Below are 21,920 nucleotides of genomic sequence, written 5' to 3' on the forward strand. Positions count from 1 at the left end.
TTTGTTTGTTTCTTTTTCTGGACCTCTGGCAAAAGACAAACAAGTTATTAAAAAGAGAAAAATGCCCGGATAGTCCCTGTGGTTTCACCTTTTTTCACCTATAGTCCCCAACTTTCTAAAATTACCTGAATAGTCCCCAGGTTTTCAATTTTCGTTCCCGGATAGTCCCTGGCGTGGATGGAGGTTACTTTTCTCAGTTAAGTTGGTGTAAAATGACTATAATGCCCTTACTATTAAAAAACAACAAATAAAACATTAAAAGAATAAAAAAATACATATGGGCCCCACCTACCCACCCCACCCCCAGCCTATGTCTTCTTCCCCATTCTCTCCTTAACCTGCAACAACACAACCAGACAACCGCCACCACCGATCAGAGGCAACCAAAATCAATCTTACATAACACGACACATAACACCACCAAACATTACCTACTTTCACCCCAATTCCAATTCACCAATTAAACTACAGAGGTGAAATTTGTGTTGAAAATGAAAAAAAGAAGTTGTTACCCTGCTTCCTCTCTCTAAAGATTCATCTTGGATAAAGCGTATCTCAGGAGTGAGGCGTAATTTCATACGCTTGCCTAGTTGGCCACGCACATATTTGGCTTTATCCTTCAGCCCAGAAAGGGCTACCTCCTTTCCTCTTTCATCACCAAAAACAGATACATATACCTTAACCACCTACAAACAAATAACCATTATATATATAATAATTTGAAATTAACCTAAACCTTGTTACCCTACCTGTAAATCGGAGGAGACTTCAACATCGCTGATGGTGGTAACAGAGGAGGTTACTTTTCGAGTCTCCAGTATCGGACCTGAACACGACTTATCATCTCTCTGCAAACCGGATTCCGCAACTCGACAACTGGTTTTCGTTCCGGATCTTGATGAACCGGCCGGTGACCGATCTGAGACCGTTTTAGATGCCTATCGTGTTGATTTGCGAGTTGTTTCGGATGGTGGTGGTGGTGGTGAAATTTGGAGATGATGGTGAAGGGTGGTGGAGGGTAGGGCATATGAAGTGGTAGTGGTGGTGGAGTGGAGATGTTTCGGATGAAGTTGATCTAATGGTTGCAGACATACAAGAGGAAGAGAGAAAGGAGTGAGGGAGAGGGAGAGGGGGTGGGGGTGGGGTGGGGTAGGGGTAGAATAAAGGTGGGTCCCTTTTTTTAACTAGTAAGGGCATTATAGTAATTTCACACTTACTTAACAAAAAAAATTAACCTCCATCCACGCCAGGGACTATCCGGGAACAAAAATTGAAAACTTGAGGACTATTCAGGTAATTTTAGAAAGTTGGGGACTATAGGTGAAAAAAGGCGAAACCACAGGGACTATCCGGGCATTTTTCTCTATTAAAAATGTTCCCTCTCTTTGGCTCTTTAAAGAATATCTTTGCAAACCACAATGTACCCGGTGGCCGTATGATGCACTGATCCTTCAAGTATAAATAACTATCTCTTTCACTCAAAATATCACAAGCTTAATTGGCATCTAAAGCTCTCTCTCAGCATTCTTATTTCCATACCTTTAACTTCAATGGCATCCATAAGAATATACGCTAGCATTCTCGTAGTTATCAGCCTTTTGAGTCTGGGATCCTCTGAGACGGGGATTGGAACCATCAATGACCCTCCATACTTACGTAAGTCATATACAACATTGCGTGTGCACGCACACATATAATATTATAGAGCATATCATCCTCTCATATATTAAGTGGGATGTTTATATTGTAATTACAGCATCAGCTTGTTATGGGTTTCAAGATCAAGGAGTTATGATAGCGGCTGCAAACCAAGATTTGTGGCAAGGTGGAGCTGCTTGTGGTAAATACTTCCAGGTGACTTGCACAGGTGCAACCAACCAAGGCGTACCACACCCTTGTACGGACTCCCCCACAGTGACTGTAATGATCACCGATTTCTGCCCGCCTCCTGGTTGCAAGGGGGACCTTGACTTGTCACACGAAGCCTTTTCTACCATCGCTGATCCAAGAGCTGGAGGCATCAAAATCTCTTACCAACAGTACGTGTGACCGATTACATGTTCATTAATTCCTTTTTATTTTTTGTAGCTCAAAATTCCATCACTAAACATGCATGTACCATTACATGACATACTTAACCATTGAGGTTAAGTTTAGGGAACCCAGTTTTAGTAGAGTACCCAATATATACGATATAATTTTGAAACATGTGTTTCTAAAATAGATTATTTTTTTTAATTTCTAGGTGTTTTATATAAATCATAAATGTTATTATTTCAAGGACTTTGTTACCCAGGCTGTTGGACTCCAAAATATCTAACAACAGATATTCACGTGGCAAACGGACTCCTCAAATACGCTGATAGTGCTCCTTTAACTACCTGGCTATACCTAGAAACCAAAACAAGTTCAAAAACCCATATAAAAACTTATGATTTTTTCTAAAACGCCTAGAAACCAAAATGCTTGCTCTAATCTCTATTATTACATAGGTAGATTTCCGACAATATGTTCCTTTTCTTTGTGCGCTAGGGTATGAAGATGAAGTATCACCGAGTTTGCATCCATTCAAAGAAGATCTTTAATAACTCTACTGGCCGGGATCTAGAGGCATTTCCAATCATATCATTTTTTTAATTAGCTTTCATTTTGCATTGATGTCTAGTGTATCTTCTTTTTGTACTACGTTAGTTGGTACACCATGAATCCAAGGGCATCTTCACAAATCGCAACTATAAATCTTGACCACCACTTTGTGACAACCTGATGAAAACATGATATTAATTGTGGCATGTGAACGGATAATAACCATACTACAAGTAAATATGAGAGTAATGTTCGCGGTCCATAGTTTCAATAAGGATCCACCCAACACTTGAACACTTAAAGTTAGAGTGTATAACTATATTAAGTGTTCTTGGATCGTGATTGAAACCAACATAAGCCTAATAGTTACAAAACCGAGCTGAGTCCGTGACCTCACCCAAACTTTATTAATGATGCTTTTTGGTAAAAGCCAATAGTGAATGAAACAAAACTATACAATTGATTTGCATGCTGATTAAAGAGATGAATAAATTGAAAAGGTTGGTATATTGGTTAAGCTTTATGACATGTAGTGAAAGATAATATAACTAGGTTGTGAAACTTATTCTTTTAGCTAATATAATCTGACCAAGAATAGTGGATCCATTTTTACTCGCGTGTCAGACTTCCTCGATAATGACCTAAACTAATGTGATACACGACACCGTGATACGCATATGTATTGTTATTCACGTATAGAATGAAAATATTTAGGATTTAGGGGAGTAAACGTAGATACATGACTAAAGATTCACAGGTCTCATATAGCTATATGCTTGATTGTTCTAACATGACCCAAGAGGTATAAAACACTTTAAAAATTGCTACTTTCATGATACACTCTCATATGACCCTTTTCATGTTGGACACTGCAAAATACTTACAGGCATTTTAGGGTGGAGTGTCTGTCTCTTTTATATTTTACTTGAGCCTTAGGCCTTTTACATTACATGAGGTCTCAGTTATATGGTGTGGGATGAAATTAAGATTTAATTATAATTTTTCTTAGAATTGTTTAATTTTTTACCACACCTCAAAAAGGATTCATTCATCTACTAATATAGACAGACGCATACATGGAAGGTACAAATAAAAAAGGATTTTACAACAATATTATTTACTACATATCAATCAATGGGATTTTCTTTTAAGGAGGTTGACTATGTTGATTATTTCCAATACCCCCTCCCCCCCCCCCCCTCAAGCGAATAGGTGGAGGGCATACACGAAGCTGTTCTCGAAATGATTCAAATAATGGTCTTGGTAACGGCTTCGTGAAGATGTCAGCAACTTGAAGCTTGGTAGGAACGAATTTAGTGTGAAGTTTGCCGGCAGATACAAGCTCTCGAACAAAATGATAGTCAATGTCAATGTGCTTGGCTCTTTTGTGAGCAACAAGATTTTGACCGAGAAATATGGCACTTATGTTGTCACATAACAAGGTTGGCCGTTCAGATGGTAGAGCATTGAGATCACGTAATAAGTGTGTAATCCATATAAGTTCAGCTGCAGTGTTGGCCATTGCTCTATATTCGGACTCACAACTAGAGCGGGAAACCGTAGGTTGTTTCTTTGCACTCCAAGAGATGAGATTGCCGCCAAGAAAAATGGAATAACCATAAGTGGAGAGCTGAGTTTCAATACACCTAGCCCAATCTGCATCCGAGTAGCCGATAAGAGACGACTTAGTCGGATAGGAAAAACACATACCAAACATAATAGTGCCTTTGACATAACGCATAATGCGCTTGACCATTTGAAAGTGATGCTCCGTTGGATTATGAAGAAACTAGCTGGCTTGGTTAATAGCATATGATAAGTCAGGACGAGTGATGGTAAGATACTGTAATGCACCAACCAAGGAGCGATATAGAGTAATATCATGAAACGTTTTTCCAATACCGGAGAAAACATCGCTAGTGGCAAGGGGAGTTGCCACGGGTTTGGAATCAAGTAATCCTGCTCGAGTAAGAATATCACGAGCATATCACAAAGATTAGTTGGAGAGGGAGACCCAAGCCTTCATAGACTTGGGTGGGCATCATCGAGGATTGTAACTTCGATTTCCTGATGATTCGGAATAGATTGAGCTCCCCCTGAAACAGTTACCGTTTTTGGTTTCCAAATTTGTTTCTGTTTTTCATTTTAACATCTGATTTAACAGACTGTGTTTGGACAACCTCTGGTTTTAAAGCCTTTTCATCTTCTTTTCTTTGTTTCTTTGTTTCTTTTTCTGTTTCACTTGTCGTTGTTTAACAAGACGAGGGTCCTGTTTCGGTGAAACAGATCTTTTATAGTAACTGTTACCACGGGGGGCATCAACTTTTTGTCTTTCCTTTCGTGAGATATGGACAGTTTCTTACAATATGTCCATTCTCACCGCATTCAAAGCATGATCTCCGCTCAACAAACCTCGGAGTATCATAACTGTAAGAGCGTGATGATGAACTTCGTGATCTTGAGGTACTTGGTCCTACATCACAACCGTTTGTGTGTTGTGTGTACCTATGATTCTCTCCAAAGATTTTAACAAGTTTTAGTTGAAAAACAACATAAAAAAAAAACGATTTTTGAGTTTAAATCAAGATTTTTATGAAACAAAACTGGGTTCTTGAAGTTTATCCAAGAAGAAATCAAAACCCACTCGAAAATCACACCGAAAACTCGGTTTTCAACAAATCGAGCCTTACGCTCTGATACCACTTGTAGGTCCCGATACGGATCGTCGGACAACTGAGAGATCTTGTTTCGAATACCGTAACCGTAACGAGTGCAAAATCACGTTACGATACAAACCGAGTGAGAGATAGAATACAAGAAAGATATAACGATTAACGCACACTTGTATTGATTATCAACAGAGATTTATTACAAGAATGATACAAGAAGTTAAACACAATAAACTCTCTGAAAATACATTCAGTTCTCTCCCTCTCTCTAACCTGTGCTATTCTGTTACATGGTTCTGTTTAAATAGCCTGCAGATCCACGAAAGACATAATCCACAAAGAATATGAATTCTTCGTGGACATATATTCTGTGAACAACATAGTCTGACAAAAGACTCAAAGTGACAAAAAAACCTTTGGTTCTTCGTGGAGACAATCAGCAAACAACTTGAAGATTAAACATGGTTCTTCGTTCAAACAGTAACAGCGAAGAACATATTCTTCGTGAAACATGTACCTGCGAACAACCTAGGCCCATATGTATAAGGTTCTTCGTAGACCAATAACCACAACATGGTATTTCGCCATGTGTTGTTCTTCGTGAAGTTTATACTGTTCTGGTTCTTCGTGGATGGCTGCACATATGTAGAAACTTGCAGAAAGAAACAACCAGCAACAATATACTATCAGTCTTCAAACATCCAGCTGATTTACAACTAATGCATAAGCAACGTCGTACCGGGTCAAGATAGAAGGATATCTTGACCCCGGCTGGGGTGCACGACTGAGGAATGTCGTGATGTCGGTCTTGAGCCGAACCTAACCGAGTCGAACCGAACCGAGCTGCGTCCACATTAAATGTATCAACACATGCGTATTTGAGTATCATACCTTTGTATTCATATAGGTGGTGGGCATTAGCCCCGTAAAACTCACGACATTCGAGTTGTAAACCCCGCCTTCTTGTTGCTCTGAAATGCCCTGTTTTCTCCTTGATAAACCGTTGCAACTTGTTGCTCGGTCTTATAAGTTGTGTCAATAAACAAATATAAGAACATTTACAACATTACTTACAAAAAAAAAATTACCATGTTTTTTTTTTATTTTTTTTTTGTGTTTGTCATACTATTACCATTTTTTGTTCTGAATCTTGTGATTGCTCGGCAAAAATAACCAAGAAGATAATTCGAAAGGTAATGAAAGCATCTAAGAAGAGGTTGTTAGTGGAGTTCAATTTTCAAGCGAGGAGAGTAATAAGTGAAAATGACTCATTTTTCATGTACGAGTATCGCTACATTTTGTGTAACAACTATAACTTACAATATAAAGAGTGGAGGCATCTACCGGATGAAGTTAGGTTCCCGTTACGCCACAAGATAATTGTAAGTATATTTTTATAATAATATGATTTTTAACATCAACACAAACTAACCGGTTAATTATACTTTTTATATTTGTTGCGTGAAGACTTCTTTTATATTGATATCGAGAATTCAAATGTTTGCAAAATTGGTGATTGCTACATGGCAAGGGCATGCAGAGGTCACCGAGCTAAGTTTCATGATTACTTCAAAGATATTGGACGATCAAAAGATCCAACAAAGGCAAAGACCACAACCCTTCAAATACTAGAAGATAAGACTTGGAATATCTTTGTGATGTGCAATGTAAGACAAAATACTTGGTGTAAAAGCTGGATATTGTTAAAACGTTACCAAGTATTCTGTCTCACACTACACATAACAAAGAAATTCCTAGCATTCTTTGTTAATATTAGAGTGGGTGTGGTCGTTGGCTTTGCTGGATCTTCTGATCCTCCAATCTCCTTGAAGTAATGAAACAGATTAGCCCGGTAACCTCTCCATGCCCTTGCCATGTGGCTAGCTATAGATAACTTTGCAAACATTCCGATACTCCACGTCAACATCAAAAAGTATCTTCAAGGAGCAAATATACTTGAAAGGTTACTAAATGTAGATGTTATATATCATACTAAATTATATAAAGAAACTTATTGTTACCATGTGGCGTAACGGCAACCTAACTTCATTCAGTACATGTCACTACACTATAATTGTTACGCAATATTTAGCCACACTCGTACATGTTACAAGAGTCATTTTTAGATATCGTTTGCCTCGTTTGAAAATTAAACTCCAATGACAATCTCTTCTTGGACGTTTTCATTAGCTTTCGAGCTCCCTTGCCACATGTAATGCCCTGTTTTCTCCTTGACAAACCATTAACAATGTGTTGCTCAGTCTTACAAGTTGTGTCAATAAACAAGTATAAGAACATTTACATTATAACATTACTTGCAAAAAAAAATTAACATGTTTTTTTTTGTGTGTCATATTATTACCATTTTTTGTTGTGAATCTTGTCGATTGCTCAGCATAAATAACCAAGAAGATAATTCGAAAGGTAAGAAAAGCATCTAAGAAGAGGTTGTTAGTGGAGTTAAATTCTCAAACGAGGAGAGTAATATGTGAAAATGACTCATTTTTCGTGTACGAGTGTCGCTACATTTTGTGCAACAACTGTAGCTTACAATATAAAGAATGGAGGCATCTACAGATTGAAGTTAGGTTCCCGTTACGCCACAAGCTAACTGTAAGTATATTTTTATAATTATATGAGCTTTAACATCTACACAGACTAACTGGTTAATTATACTTTTCATATTTGTTGCGTGAAGACTTCTTTTAAATTGATGTGGAGAATTCAAATATTTGCAAAATTAGTGATTGCCACATGGCAAGGGTATGCAGAGGTCACCGAGCTAAGCTTCATGGTTACTTCAAAGATATTGGATGATCGAAAGATCCAAAAAAGGCAAAGACCACAACCCCTTCAAATACTAGAAGATAAGACTTGGAACATCTTTGTGATGTGCAGTGTAAGACAAAATACTTGGTGTGAAAGTTGGAAATTGTTAACACGTTACCAAGTATTCTGTCTCACACTACATATCACAAAGAGATTCCTAGCATTCTTTGTTAATATTGGAGTGGGTGTGGTCGTTGGCTTTGTTGGATCTTCCGATCCTCCAGTCTCCTTGAAGTAATGAAATAGATTACCAGGTATTCTTTATATAATGTCGTATGATATATAACAACTACATTTAGTAATCTTTCAAGTATATTTGCTGCTTGAAGATACTTTTTGATGTTGATGTGGAGTATCCGAATGTATGCAAAGTTATCTATATGGCAAGGGTATGGAGAGGTTACCGAGCTAATCTGTTTCATTACTTCAAAGAGATTGGAGGATCGGAAGATCCAACAAAGCCAACGACCACACCCACACTAATATTAACAAAGAATGCTAGGAATCTCTTTGTGATGTGTAGTGTGAGACAGAATACTTGGTAACGTTTTAACAATATCCAGCTTTCACACCAAGTATTTTGTCTTACACTGCACATCACAAAGATATTCCAAGTCTTATCTTCTAATATTTTAAGGGGTTATGGTATTTGCCTTTGTTGAATCTTTCGATCGTCCAATATCTTTGAAGTAATCATGAAGCTTAGCTCAGTAACCTCTCCATGCCCTTGCCATGTAGCAGCAACATCAAAAAGTATCTTCAAGCAGCAAATATACTTGAAATGTTACTAAATGTAGTTGTTATATATCATATTAAATTATATAAAGAAACTTGTTGTGACCATGTGGCGTAACGGCAACCTAACTTCATTCGGTACATGTCACTACACTATAATTGTTAAGCGGTATTTAGCCACACTCGTACATGTTACAAGAGTCATTTTCAGATATTGTTTGCCTTGTTTGAAGATTAAACTCCAATGACAATCTCTTCTTAGACGTTTTCATTAGCTTTCGAGCTCCCTTGCCACATGTAATGCCCTGTTTTCTCCTTGACATACCATTACCAATTTGTTGCCCGGTCTTATAAATTGTGCCAATAACAAGTATAAGAACATTTACATTTACAACATTACTTACAAAAAAAAAATTAACATGTTTTTTTTTTATGTTTGTCATACTATTGTCATTTTTTTGTTATGAATCTTGTGATTGCTCAGCATAAATAACCAAGAAGATAATTCGAAAGGTAATGAAAGCATCTAAGAAGAGGTTGTTAGTGGAGTTTAATTTTCAAACGATGAGACTAATACGTGAAAATGACTCATTTTGCATGTACGAATGTCGCTACATTTTGTGCAACAACTGTAACTTACAATATAAAGTATAAAGAGTGGAGGCATCTACCGGATGAAGTTAGGTTCTCGTTACACCACAAGCTAACTATAAGTATTTTTTTATAATAATATGATTTTTAACATCAACATAAACTAACCGGTTAATTATTCTTTTTATATTTGTTGCGTGAAGGCTTCTTTTTTATTGAAGTCGAGAATTCAAATGTTTGCAAAATTAGTGATTGCTACATGGCAAGGGCATGCAGAGGTCACCGAGCTAAGCTTCATGATTACTTCAAATATATTGGACAATCCAAAGATCCAACAAAGGCAAAGACCACACCTCCTTCAAATACTAGAAGATAAGACTTGGAATATCTTTATGATGTGCAGTGTAAGACAAAATACTTGGTGTGAAAACTGGATATTGTTAAAACGTTGCCAAGTATTTTGTCTCACACTACACATCACAAAGAGATTCCTAGCATTCTTTGTTAATATTAGAGTGGGTGTGGTCGTTGCCTTTGTTGGATCTTCCCATCCTCTAATCTACTTGAAGTAATGAAACAGATTAGCTTGGTAACCCCTCCAAGCCCTTGCAATGTAGCTATAGAAAACTTTGTAAACATTCGGATACTCCACATCAACATCAAAAAGTATCTTCAAGCAGCAAATATCACTGAATGGTTAGTAAATGTAGATGTTATATATCATCCTAAATTATATAAAGAAACTTATTGTTGCCATGTGGCGTAACGGCAACCTAACTTCATTCTATACATGTCAAAGCATGGCTTTATAAACAGTATGTTCAAAGTAAAAAAAAAAAAAGATAATAAAGTACATTGTTGGACATAATAACTATACGACCATCTGTTGTGGAATAGTGTTGGGGCGACGTTGGCAGCTTGGGGAGGCAAACACCGTGCCGGGGCAACATTTGGGGGGGTGAACACCCGCCGTTGGGATAACAAGCTCTAGGCTCTTTTGCACGTTAGGGTGGGCGAATTTTGAGGAAAGAAAGACGTTGTGTGACATCCAGGAGAAACGGGTATTCTGTCTAACTAACTGCTCGTTATGTGTTTATAAATTAATCTTGGTCATAGAGGTAAAAACTTATAAATGTCGCGAATAATCAAGAAACTCGTTACGTATTTGCATTTTATATTCATAAGACCCGACCATCGAACTCGACCTCATAATTCAACTCGATAACGCAACCCGTTAACATGTGACCCAAACCAAAACCCCCACACCCACTCTCGGCCCAACTCGAAACAAACCCAACCCGCCACCCAACCCCTTGCGGCCCAACTAGCCTAAAACCGCCCAACCCCTTGTATTATTTTTATAAAAAGCGTGTGTGGGTGTGTATGCATGAGACCAGGAAACCAAAATAGCAAAACCCTAGCTCCTCCTTCCCTCTTGGTGTGCGACGGCAGCCCCCTCCCTCTCTCCCTCGATCGCATCTCTCTCTCTCTCTCTCCCTAGTTCTCTCATCTCTCATTCACGGTTAGTATGCTTGTTAGTATTTTTGTTAGTATTCTTGTTAATATTTTTGTTAATGTTCTTGTGATATTCGGATGCAATGATATGAGCATATGTATGGCTGCGTTTTTGGTGTTGACAATGTTTATAGATAGGGTCGCATGAAGAGTCTTGTAATACACATGTTAGGGTTCGAGGCATTCGAATGAAATACTAATGAAATACTAATGAGGATCACATAATCATGATAAAATATGACCTAAATACCATGTATGAACTGAATGGAATAAGTAAATACGTTGTATGATCATTAGAATCACTAAAAGGGAACAATAGAAACTTGTACGGGATGGTTTTGGGTGAAAACAGCTTTTGTCCGGGTTTCTACAGCCAACTTCAGTTGGCTGTAACCGGACCATAACGTACCGAAAAAACGGACTTCTAAAGTATAAAACGTAAGATTTTGAAAAATGCTTTTAATGGCACTGGAATCGCAATTTTCGGACGTCATCTTCTATTTTTAACGAACTGTTTCGTACAGCAGTTAAAGCTACGTTTTTTCTTCAAAAATTACACGTTTTGTTTTACATCATATCCTAGAAACTAGTTAGATTTAAGTCGTGAAATTCGTACAGTAGCTGGGCACAGGTGTCCCCAAAAATCTCCAATTGGAATTTCGCCAATCGGATAAACGATGATTTTTAAATAATTTTTTTCGTGAGCTGCAGTTAGAAAGTGACGAACTTGACTGCAGCCTAGTAGATATTTTTTTATTAAATAACTGGTAATGATTTAGGTCTTGAAAATTTTACACAAAGTGGAGCGGACCATCTAGAACGTCCTGTAAATTATTTGGAATTTTTGGAATAGGGTTACTATTTTATAAAATACTCGGAAACAACCTAGTTCTGGACATTTAAGCTGAAACGTAATAAGTTATTATGTGTATATCTGAATGTTTGTTTGTGTTACCTGAGAATCATCGAACCTGTTTTATGTCAACTAAAATGTTACGTAAGTTGTGTGCTATGATCATAGATGGTTATATGTGGGATATATATATATATACATATATATATATATATATGTGTGTGTAAGTTGTCAGTGTGATTGCATGTTACGTGTCGGATATGTGTATGAATTTCGTGCCTTACATGAACACACTAATAAACTAAGTGGTAATCTTTAAGGACGTGATTGACCCACCTCAACTCCTAATCACTTTAAAAGTCTAACCGAGCAATCAAAGGTGAGTTCACGACCCCTATAATTTAAGGTTCTTTTTAAATACACAGGGGGAGAAAACATGTACGCTTACGGTAAACTTTCGCTTTAACGTTATTGTATAATAACGTCATTAAAACCAATAACTTAGTTTATGTTGTATACGATTATGGTCACTAAGTAGCAACTTTATCACGGGAAGTCCTCAACACCTCACGGACCGTTAGTATGGTATTTATAGCGGGGAAATTTCGAGTAGTACTATTGGGCCCAACAAGCCCCACCAGAGCTAGTCGCGCTAGCTGATCAGTTATGGTCAACGGGTGTAGAATTTGGCCTAACACATGTTATGGTCGGTGATAGACCTGACACACAGAGGCAACAACAGTCAGCTTCGGTCGCGAACTCTTATGTGACATAGCTTAGGTTCGCTACCTATATTATAACATGAAACCTTTTTTATCAACACAACATAATTATTCCGGGTTAGGAATAATAGGAAAACTATTGAATTGGTTAAACTGTTAAACTTAACAAACCTGTGAACTCACTCTTCTTTATGTTGACACTTGTTTCTTACATGTTTTTCTCAGGTTGCTTGACATTACCAAACCCCGTATTTCGGGAACTAGACCCCCAATATACAGTTCAATCTGCTTAGAGACCGGGCGCGCCATATCTGGGCATAGGAACACCAAGTCGTGGTGTTTTGACGTGTATGCCTCAATTTCAGATCCCACCATCTTGCGATTCCACAAACTTTGCTCTAACTGTTGTACACGGTCAAGGGGACAATACTCCTCTTTGATTAAAGCTTTGAATGTGGTCCATGTCGTAGCGTTCGCAGCAGCTAGTCCTCTTGCCTGTACTTGTGCATTCCACCCTGTTAAAGCCCCGTCCTCCAATGTCGAGGCAGCATACTTTACTCGATTCCCATCAGCACAGTTGCACATAGCAAACACAGACTCGGACTTCTCTATCCAGCGGATCAAGCCGATTGGTCCCTCAGCTCCGGTGAACCTTCCAGGCTTAGAATCTAAGAACATCTTATAGGGGTTTAACCCTCCTCCTGGAAATAGAGTGTTAGAGATTTAGTGAGAAGATCGGTTGTTGGTAGTATCTCCATTTTCCTATGAAAATTGATAACATTTACCTGCAGGTGGGTTTTGCGCATTCTACTTCTCTGCGTTGCGGCCACATGTTCTTGAATGAGAGCGGCCAGCTCTGCCGGGGTTACATTCAAATTGTCGTGTCGTCCACGTCCGTTGGATGCCATTAGGTTCTTCACAACAAAATGTAGGTATTGATAAGTACATACCCCACATAATTATCAATATATGCATGATAAATTGAAACACAGAGAAACATTATGACAACTTGGAAAATGAAATAATTAAATAAAAATATCCGATAAATAAATTGCAATTTTCATCACAAAATAATAATCCAACATTTAAATTTCAACTATTAAATTCCACAGTTTAACCATAAAAAGAAAACTAAAGAAACGGGAGAATGGGTCAGTCATCCACGTCCCCATCTCTGAGGTCATCACCACTGTCCTCGTCTTCGTCATCCGCCGGAACCTCCTCCGGCTCCCCCTCTTATTCTTCGGGCCCATCCTCCGGAATCTCTTCCGACTCTTCATCAGGATCTTCCTCCGGCTCGGGAGATGCCGGGGCTGGAGCTGGCTCTGGTGCAGGTGATGGTGGCGTTGGCCCTGGGTCCTTTAATTGAAGAACCCTCCATGCCATCTCATCTAATCTTCCATCAAGCCAATTAATTCTATTCCTATCCAAACGAGCATCTTCCATTAATAGACCGCGTACTTCACAACCTTTTAAGAATTCTTGTTTCAACTCATCTGTTCTCCCATAGAGCACCTGTAGTTGCTCTTCTTGTGATTCAACCCGCCCTTGCAAGGTAGTAACTTGTCCCTGCAAGACCTGATTTTGTTCTATCAAAGCCTGATTCTGTTCTATTAAAATTCGGTTGTATTCCTTAAGGGCTCTTATCAATGCGGATTCGGTCTGGGTGCTAACTGGGTTAACTGGTGTTGCATGGGTGGGTCGGGAAGACGACTCCCCGCCCTGAGCAAGTCTCTTACAAGAAGCAGCATGCGTCTCTACATGGCGCGGGGGTGAACGCGTAACTGCGGGTGCCTTCCCTGGCGCCCGTGACTGATCTGATGATGAGGATAATGTTGACATGCCTGTCGCGTTAGTAATAGTAGATACAGGTTAGATATTATAAATATATTACGTTAATCGAGGTGTCACATACCGGTGCCATTTAGTTCTAGTGTCGTGTAAGTGGCTATAGTCTAGGTCTACTTTGGAATGCAAACCTAGTTCTCTATAACCAGTGGCTCTGATACCAATCTGTCACACCCTCAATTTCAACTTGCGGGGTTTTACCGCGAGGCGCTTGACAAACCAGGATCACAGACACTAGTCATATAGAGCGACCTCTGTATGAAAAAAAATACGTTTAACAAAATTTCAAACCAACACAAGTAATCAAAGTACGAAAGAAATGCGGAAGCACAAAGTAAACAAATGTAACCGAGCGCCAAAACAAACGCCCATAAGGAATAAAATGTTCAAATGCAAGACTCGATAAAAATAGTTTTTGTATCCATGCGTGCACCTACTCCTGAGCTAATGTCCTGAGAAAAACATGTAAGAAACAAGTGTCAACATAAAGAAGAGTGAGTATTGGTTAAACTCTTAAACTTAACAAACCTGTGAACTCACTCTTCTTTATGTTGACACTTGTTTCTTACATGTTTTACTCAGGACATTAGCTCAAGAGTAGGTGCATGCATGGATACAAAAACTATTTTTATCGAGTCTTGCATTTGAACATTTTATTACTTATGGGCGTTTGTTTTGGCGCTCGGTTACATTTGTTTACTTTACGCTTCCGCATTTCTTTCGTACTTTGATTACTTGTGTTGGTTTGAAATTTTGTTAAACGTATTTTTTTCATATAGAGGTCGCTCTATATAACTAATGTCTGTGATCCTGGTTTGTCACGCGACTCGCAGTAAAACCCCGCAAGTTGAAATTGAGGGTGTGACACGTTGAGAGCTAATTTAATGGTGTTATTGCATAAGAGCTAGTTAATGGTGTTTTAGTTAATGCCCTTTCTCGATGGCGGATCTAGAAAAAGTGTCAAGGGGCAATGTTTCAAAATTTTCTTTTCTATAGGGGTAGCGAAATCGAAAAAACCTCAAAATTTTCCAAAATTTACACTACCGGCGGAGTGTCAAAGGGTTGCGGGGGCTACCCCTAGTATAAAGCTACATCTGCCCCTGCCCCTTCTGCCTACGTGGCACTGAGGTGACACGTTTTGCTAGTTATTGAAGTGAATAGTTATTTCACAATAGATACCCTCCAAATTAGAAAATGCCTAATTGTCTATGTAATAGTTACACAAAAAAAGATGAACAGAAAGTACATTCTAAAGGGGTTGTTTTAGGTTTTAGTACATTCTAGAGGGGTTTCTTTAGGTTTCATACTACAAAGTATTAAGAATAGATGATGATTCGGTACATAAATCAGAATGATATTTTTTGTGGTACTAAAAAACATGATTAATTGTTGGTTTAGGTTACGTTCATGAGGGACATCGTAGTGGTAAGTGGATAATGTTGGATACTATATTGATAGTTAAATGCAATAATTTTAGGATAATACGACTTTATGAACGAAAGAAATTGAAGCAATTGAAAATACATGGTGAAAATAATTCTTGAACACTTACCCGACAACACTGGTAGGTAGATGATTGTGCGTGAACTAGACCCTTGATCAACGTGCAGATGCTGCCTTGATTGATTTCCGTACAGCAGTCAGTCAGCCCGGAAAGCAGAGAGACTGCTGCTTGCCACCTTGTTTCGTGTGAAGAACCCTAAGCCTCCAATGCTCCTTCTGATTTATTTATTCCATTGCTGGGCCACTCTTAATTTCTTGTTTGGGCCTTTTTAACTAAGCCCAACCATGTAATCCACGTTGCTTTTTATTGCTTGCTTCTTTGTGAGTTTTGAAAATATATTATCAAAATATGTTTTAAAAAAAATATATATTTATCAAATTAGTGTTTTTGGAAAATGAATGGATTCTAGGTAACTTAAGGTCTTTCCATTGCTGGGCCACTCTTAATTTCTTGTTTGGGCCTTTTTAACTAAGCCCAACCATGTAATCCACGTTGCTTTTTATTGCTTGCTTCTTTGTGAGTTTTGAAAATATATTATCAAAATATGTTTTAAAAAAAATATATATATTTATCAAATTAGTGTTTTTGGAAAATTTACTTGTTTCTCCCCCCCCCCTGAGTTTTGAAAATATATTATCAAAATATGTTTTAAAAAAATATATATTTATCAAATTAGTGTTTTTGGAAAATTTACTTGTTTCTCCCCCCCCCCCCCCCCTGAGTTTTGAAAATATATTATCAAAATATGTTTTAAAAAAATATATATTTATCAAATTAGTGTTTTTGGAAAATGAATGGATTCTAGGTAACTTAAGGTCTTTCCATTGCTGGGCCACTCTTAATTTCTTGTTTGGGCCTTTTTAACTAAGCCCAACCATGTAATCCACGTTGCTTTTTATTGCTTGCTTCTTTGTGAGTTTTGAAAATATATTATCAAAATATGTTTTAAAAAAAATATATATATTTATCAAATTAGTGTTTTTGGAAAATTTACTTGTTTCTCCCCCCCCCCCCTGAGTTTTGAAAATATATTATCAAAATATGTTTTAAAAAAATATATATTTATCAAATTAGTGTTTTGGAAAATGAATGGATTCTAGGTAACTTAAGGTCTTTCCATTGCTGGGCCACTCTTAATTTCTTGTTTGGGCCTTTTTAACTAAGCCCAACCATGTAATCCACGTTGCTTTTTATTGCTTGCTTCTTTGTGAGTTTTGAAAATATATTATCAAAATATGTTTTAAAAAAAATATATATATTTATCAAATTAGTGTTTTTGGAAAATTTACTTGTTTCTCCCCCCCCCCCCCCTGAGTTTTGAAAATATATTATCAAAATATGTTTTAAAAAAATATATATTTATCAAATTAGTGTTTTTGGAAAATGAATGGATTCTAGGTAACTTAAGGTCTTTCCATTGCTGGGCCACTCTTAATTTCTTGTTTGGGCCTTTTTAACTAAGCCCAACCATGTAATCCACGTTGCTTTTTATTGCTTGCTTCTTTGTGAGTTTTGAAAATATATTATCAAAATATGTTTTAAAAAAAATATATATATTTATCAAATTAGTGTTTTTGGAAAATTTACTTGTTTCTCCCCCCCCCCCCCCTGAGTTTTGAAAATATATTATCAAAATATGTTTTAAAAAAATATATATTTATCAAATTAGTGTTTTTGGAAAATTTACTTGTTTCTCCCCCCCCCCCCCCCCCCCCCCCTCTAATCTCATTAGATAAAGCATAATGCAATAATGACTAAATAAAAAAGTTTAAAAATCAACTTATTTTTTTAAGATTCATAAAAAATGTATTTTTATGTTTATATTTTAACTATAAAACTAATATTAAATTTAAGATGATTAAATATTTTTTCTCTAACTTTATGAATATCTATGGAAAGTGAATTCAGTGTAACATTTGAATATCATATATATTTTGCAAAATCAGTAGAACGATGATACTAAAGTCACTCCATTCTTTTTAGTTAGAAAATAAATAAATAAATAAATAAATATATGCAAAATCTGTAGAACTAGAAAAGTAACCCGCCGCGATGCGGCGGGGGCTAGATTTATATTTCCATCAAGTTAGATACATGAGCTGCAACCAAGAGTTTATGCCAAGATTTGTATATGTATGGTCGCAACTTAGGTTGTATTCAGTATAAGTATATATACCACCTAGACGCACCCCGAAAAACACAAACGGCACACCTGGTCTTTGAGAATTGAGATGGCCAAGCTCAGTCTGTAGCTCATAATCGAAACCCTATACGTCCGAAAACCAAGTCCGATTCCACTCTCTCTCTTCCTTCGCATCTTCTTTGTTGCAATTTCCCATTTTAATTCCACATTGGATAAAGAAGCTTTGAATGAAAAAATAACTATAAAAGAGCCCTTTGTTTTCCCAAAGAATTCATTCATTTTGTTTTATTGTTCCTTCATCCAACATTAAAAAAGAAAGACCAGGAGCCATGATCATAATGTAACTATAAACAAAAGAAGAGCCCTATTTTAGTAAGTAGATGAGAAAGCAAACAAACCACCAAGATGAGAAAGCAAACAAACCACCAAATGTCTCCCATAAAGACTACGATTAACAATCATGCACAAACCCAACCCATAATCCACATGACCCATACTATTTTTAAAACACCATAATCTGATCAAAGTTTAAGTAAAGCTATGTTCGGCAACAACGTGTATATGCTATATTAAATACTGTTAATGCAAGGAAACAGTAAATAATGACGATTTTCTCATACTAAATCACACAATGAATTCACATTACATGCTCTAAATGTATGATCTCAACTGTCACCAAATTGGCATTTTTCCTCTTACAATAACATTTGATGATAATTTCAAAAAAAAAATGATAATAAAGACATATAAGAATCACCTGTTGTCCTCCTGGAACTTGATTCTGATGATTTCTCGGTTGCTTCCACGTCCATGGCAAATTAAATACAAGAATTCACTCCAAATTAAAAGGTAGCATGTGGTTTAAGGAAAAAGATGAATCACACAACGATTAACAAATAATAACACATTCACCTTAGATAGCCTTTTTAGGGTAAACGGTAGGCCATCAACAAAGCTATGATGAGCTGAAAAAACACAATAAGACACATGAGTTCATCAAAAAACTTCCAACTATCGACAGATTGAAAACATATAAGGAATTGATTGGGCAAGATAATTGTTAAAGATAGTTCCAGCCTAAGTAAAGAAAGAACCTTGTGAACGCCGACACAACCAAACACCATTGTCTCACATTAATCGGTTGCAATGTGAATGCACCACGATTCACATTACCCATGCTGGTGTTTTTATTTTTGGTGTACTCTGGATCTGTATATTAAGATTTATTATTAGTGATTTTAAGCATTAGTGCGTTGAATCCCTTGACAAATTCCACACTTGTCCTCACAGGAACTCTTATATTGACCTTTAGATCGACTAACAGTTCAATCCATGCCAACTGAATTGGATAGAGATCCAGTTCTGGGCCCAACTAAGTTCTTAACAACATTGGTTATTACTCAATAAAGGTGTAGATTCTTGAATAAACAATTTAAAAATTTTAAAAGAGTATACTTTTGTGTCAATTCTCAAACTTTTTTTTACTTTTTATTAAGTTAAACCTTTCCGTTGACCAAATCTATATCTATCGTATACAACGAACCAATGAGGGATGTACTTGAGACACCCCCAAGCTCCTTGTTGACCCATGAAGTATCCAGCTCCAAGTTCCAGTTGATCAGCAAAATTTTCACGAGTTTGTTTTCAACAAAAAACTATAGAAATTAAATTCCCAACATGTACCCTTGCTTATACTACTTGTAACATACTACTTCATCCTTAACCTGCATTATATTGTTTATAAAATGTTCGATTTTGTATTTACTATAAGTATCCCAAATCACAGCCAATCCACAAATCAAACTAAAAACCCACATCAATTTCTCAGAAAAATGAGAATTAAATCATTAAAAACCCTCGACGCACCAAAAAAAACTAAACGACGTACCTGGTCTTTAAGAATTGAGATGGCAAAGCTCGGTCTTTAGCGCATAATCGGAACCCTATACGCCGGAAAACCAATTCCGATTCCACTCTTTCTCTCTCTTCCTTTCGCTTCTTTTTGCGTAACCTCAAATCCCTAAAATCAGTGCTAAACCCTCAAATACCTCAAATCAGTTCTAAACCCTGAAATCCCTTCTTGTCGTTGCCACTGTTGGGGTTGAGACGTTGACGGTGACTTTAACACCAGAGCGACGTCGAAGCGGTGGAAGGGTGGAGCTAGGGTTTACTATGGTATGTCTCCCCTTCTCTCTTGAAAAAGGTAGTACTGGTTGGACAATCAACTGCTTGTAAAACATATAAGAGCATTCACATTCTATCCACCAAATCTTGAGAGATGTGCTTTTAAATTATAAAAAGTGGTTTAAGTGGTTGTGAGTGGAGGAGAGAGAAAATGTTACTGTTCATCTGTATATTTGGGGGGACACTGTTCACCCTGTATAATTTTTTAATATATTTTGAAAGTGGTTGTGAGTAGAGGAGAGAGAAAATGTAATATATATTGAAAAGGAGAGAGAAAAAGTATTTGTTTTTAGTGGAAATCTATATATATAATATATGAATAAAGTGTGGGACACGTGTCCCTCTATTATGCAACCATTTTAGGTTTTTGGCGGGAAAATGTTGGATGCCTATGATTCACGCACGGGATCCGAATTAGTTTGCCCATTTTGTTTATTTTGACCCGGGTATATAATATACCTAAATTACGTAAATCATTCATTCTCCAAATTAAAAACCCTAAATCGTTTCATCTTCTTCCCAGCCCTGCTCTTGTCAATTGAAGATTAATGTTCCGATTCAGCATCGGAAGTTAAAGGATAGTTTAAGAAGTTACAGATACGCAATTTGCAATTATTTAGTATCAATCTTTTTTGAAATTTATAATTACTATGTTGTTTACTTGGTTTTATCAATGAAATTTGTGATAATCCACCGACTCTGTCTGTTTTTATGTTACTAACAATTGCAAAATATTAGGTTTTGTTGTTTCATCTCTGTTATTGTTTCGATAATTCTTTTTAATTTCTTTTTGTTATCAATTTTGTTTATGTTATGATTGTTCATGTTTGCACGAAAAAACCTAAATCAATGATTCGTCTGTTTTTACTTAGATTACTAACATTGTAGGTCTTTACATTTCTTCCTCAGATTTTGCCTCATCCTTATCTGGTTTTAGCTCAAATGGTCAAATGTCAAAGTGTACAGGTTACGGTTTTCAAACTCTCTCTTGATAGAATTCTGTTTTAACTATGGTATGAGCAATTATACTATTAAAATTTCTTTATTTGCAACATCCTAAAAAAATGCATACATTGTTTATAAAAAATCATTATTTAGGTAACTGTAAATATGTTTATTTGTTTTTTTTTAATTTATTAGTTTTGATAGCAAACCAATAGTAACAGATTAGAAATTAAAACCGTTACCCAAATTACTTTGTCTCCCAAAAATTTTTATTTTTGCAAATGATTTATAACTTCCAAAAATATCTTCCATTTATGCCATAATTTACTCAACTTTTATTGTATAAATAAGACCAGAAGTTAAAGACTCTGACTCCACATTCGAATTGTCTTTCTTTCTCGTGCTGTGGTTTTCGAAATCTGAGGTTAAACCATTTTCCCTATTTTTAATTGTTTTATTCATTTTTATATAGATCAAGTGAATTAGAATCAATTACTAAAATTATCTTTCTTTACCAGTGAAATGGAGAACAATCATATTACTATGTTCAGGTCACTTAATGCTCATTCCACCAATTATACCATCAAAGCTAAGATCATATCTATGTGGGATAAAAAAATGAATGGTTATGATAACCAGATCTATCGTGTTGACATGTTGTTAATGGATGAAGAGGTAAGATATTTAAAGTTTTTATATAATTATTAATATCCTTTTTTTATCAATAAATATACGTGTTCATTTTGTATGATTCGTTATATGTAATTTAAATTTCAGGGTGCCTTCATTCAATGTA

General features: G+C 36.6%; 2 protein-coding genes and 1 long non-coding RNA gene across 6 annotated transcripts; 1 reads left to right on the forward strand and 2 right to left on the reverse strand.

Moving 5' to 3' along the window:
* The first annotated feature begins 1,428 nt into the window (after positions 1-1,428).
* Positions 1,429-2,753, forward strand: LOC110927941 (EG45-like domain containing protein). The gene is made up of 3 exons (XM_022171249.2): positions 1,429-1,656; positions 1,757-2,039; positions 2,533-2,753. Exons 1-3 carry the CDS (start codon positions 1,551-1,553, stop codon positions 2,537-2,539), a joined length of 396 nt encoding a protein of 131 aa, XP_022026941.1. The 5' UTR covers positions 1,429-1,550; the 3' UTR covers positions 2,540-2,753.
* Positions 2,754-12,618: 9,865 nt separating this feature from the next.
* Positions 12,619-20,231, reverse strand: LOC110929521. 4 transcript variants are annotated; one of them, XR_004889368.1, is made up of 4 exons: positions 19,884-20,230; positions 18,753-18,960; positions 13,286-13,414; positions 12,619-13,201 (listed from the first exon to the last, which is right to left on the reverse strand). It is a non-coding gene; the product is annotated as an uncharacterized LOC110929521 (long non-coding RNA). The 4 variants fall into 4 exon arrangements; XR_004889369.1 differs by lacking the exons at positions 12,619-13,201; positions 13,286-13,414 and adding exons at positions 17,209-17,353; positions 18,065-18,339 and having other exon boundaries at positions 19,884-20,231; XR_002587196.2 differs by lacking the exons at positions 12,619-13,201; positions 13,286-13,414 and adding exons at positions 17,881-18,339; positions 19,090-19,204 and having other exon boundaries at positions 19,884-20,231.
* On the reverse strand, positions 13,518-16,459 carry LOC110929520. The gene is made up of 2 exons (XM_022172679.2): positions 15,901-16,459; positions 13,518-14,344 (listed from the first exon to the last, which is right to left on the reverse strand). Exon 2 carries the CDS (start codon positions 14,340-14,342, stop codon positions 13,737-13,739), a length of 606 nt encoding a protein of 201 aa, XP_022028371.1. The 5' UTR covers positions 14,343-14,344; positions 15,901-16,459; the 3' UTR covers positions 13,518-13,736.
* Positions 20,232-21,920: the final 1,689 nt, after the last annotated feature.

Source organism: Helianthus annuus, chromosome 3 (assembly GCF_002127325.2).
Source record: "Helianthus annuus cultivar XRQ/B chromosome 3, HanXRQr2.0-SUNRISE, whole genome shotgun sequence".
NCBI lineage: Eukaryota > Viridiplantae > Streptophyta > Magnoliopsida > Asterales > Asteraceae > Helianthus > Helianthus annuus.

Coding starts and splice junctions, on each gene's coding strand:
- LOC110927941 (XM_022171249.2), top strand. CDS start 1,551: ATGGCATCCATAAGAATATACGCTAGCATTCTCGTAGTTATCAGCCTT. Junction 1,657..1,756: donor CAATGACCCTCCATACTTAC/GTAAGTCATATA, acceptor TTGTAATTACAG/CATCAGCTTGTTATGGGTTT.
- LOC110929520 (XM_022172679.2), bottom strand. CDS start 14,342: ATGTCAACATTATCCTCATCATCAGATCAGTCACGGGCGCCAGGGAAG.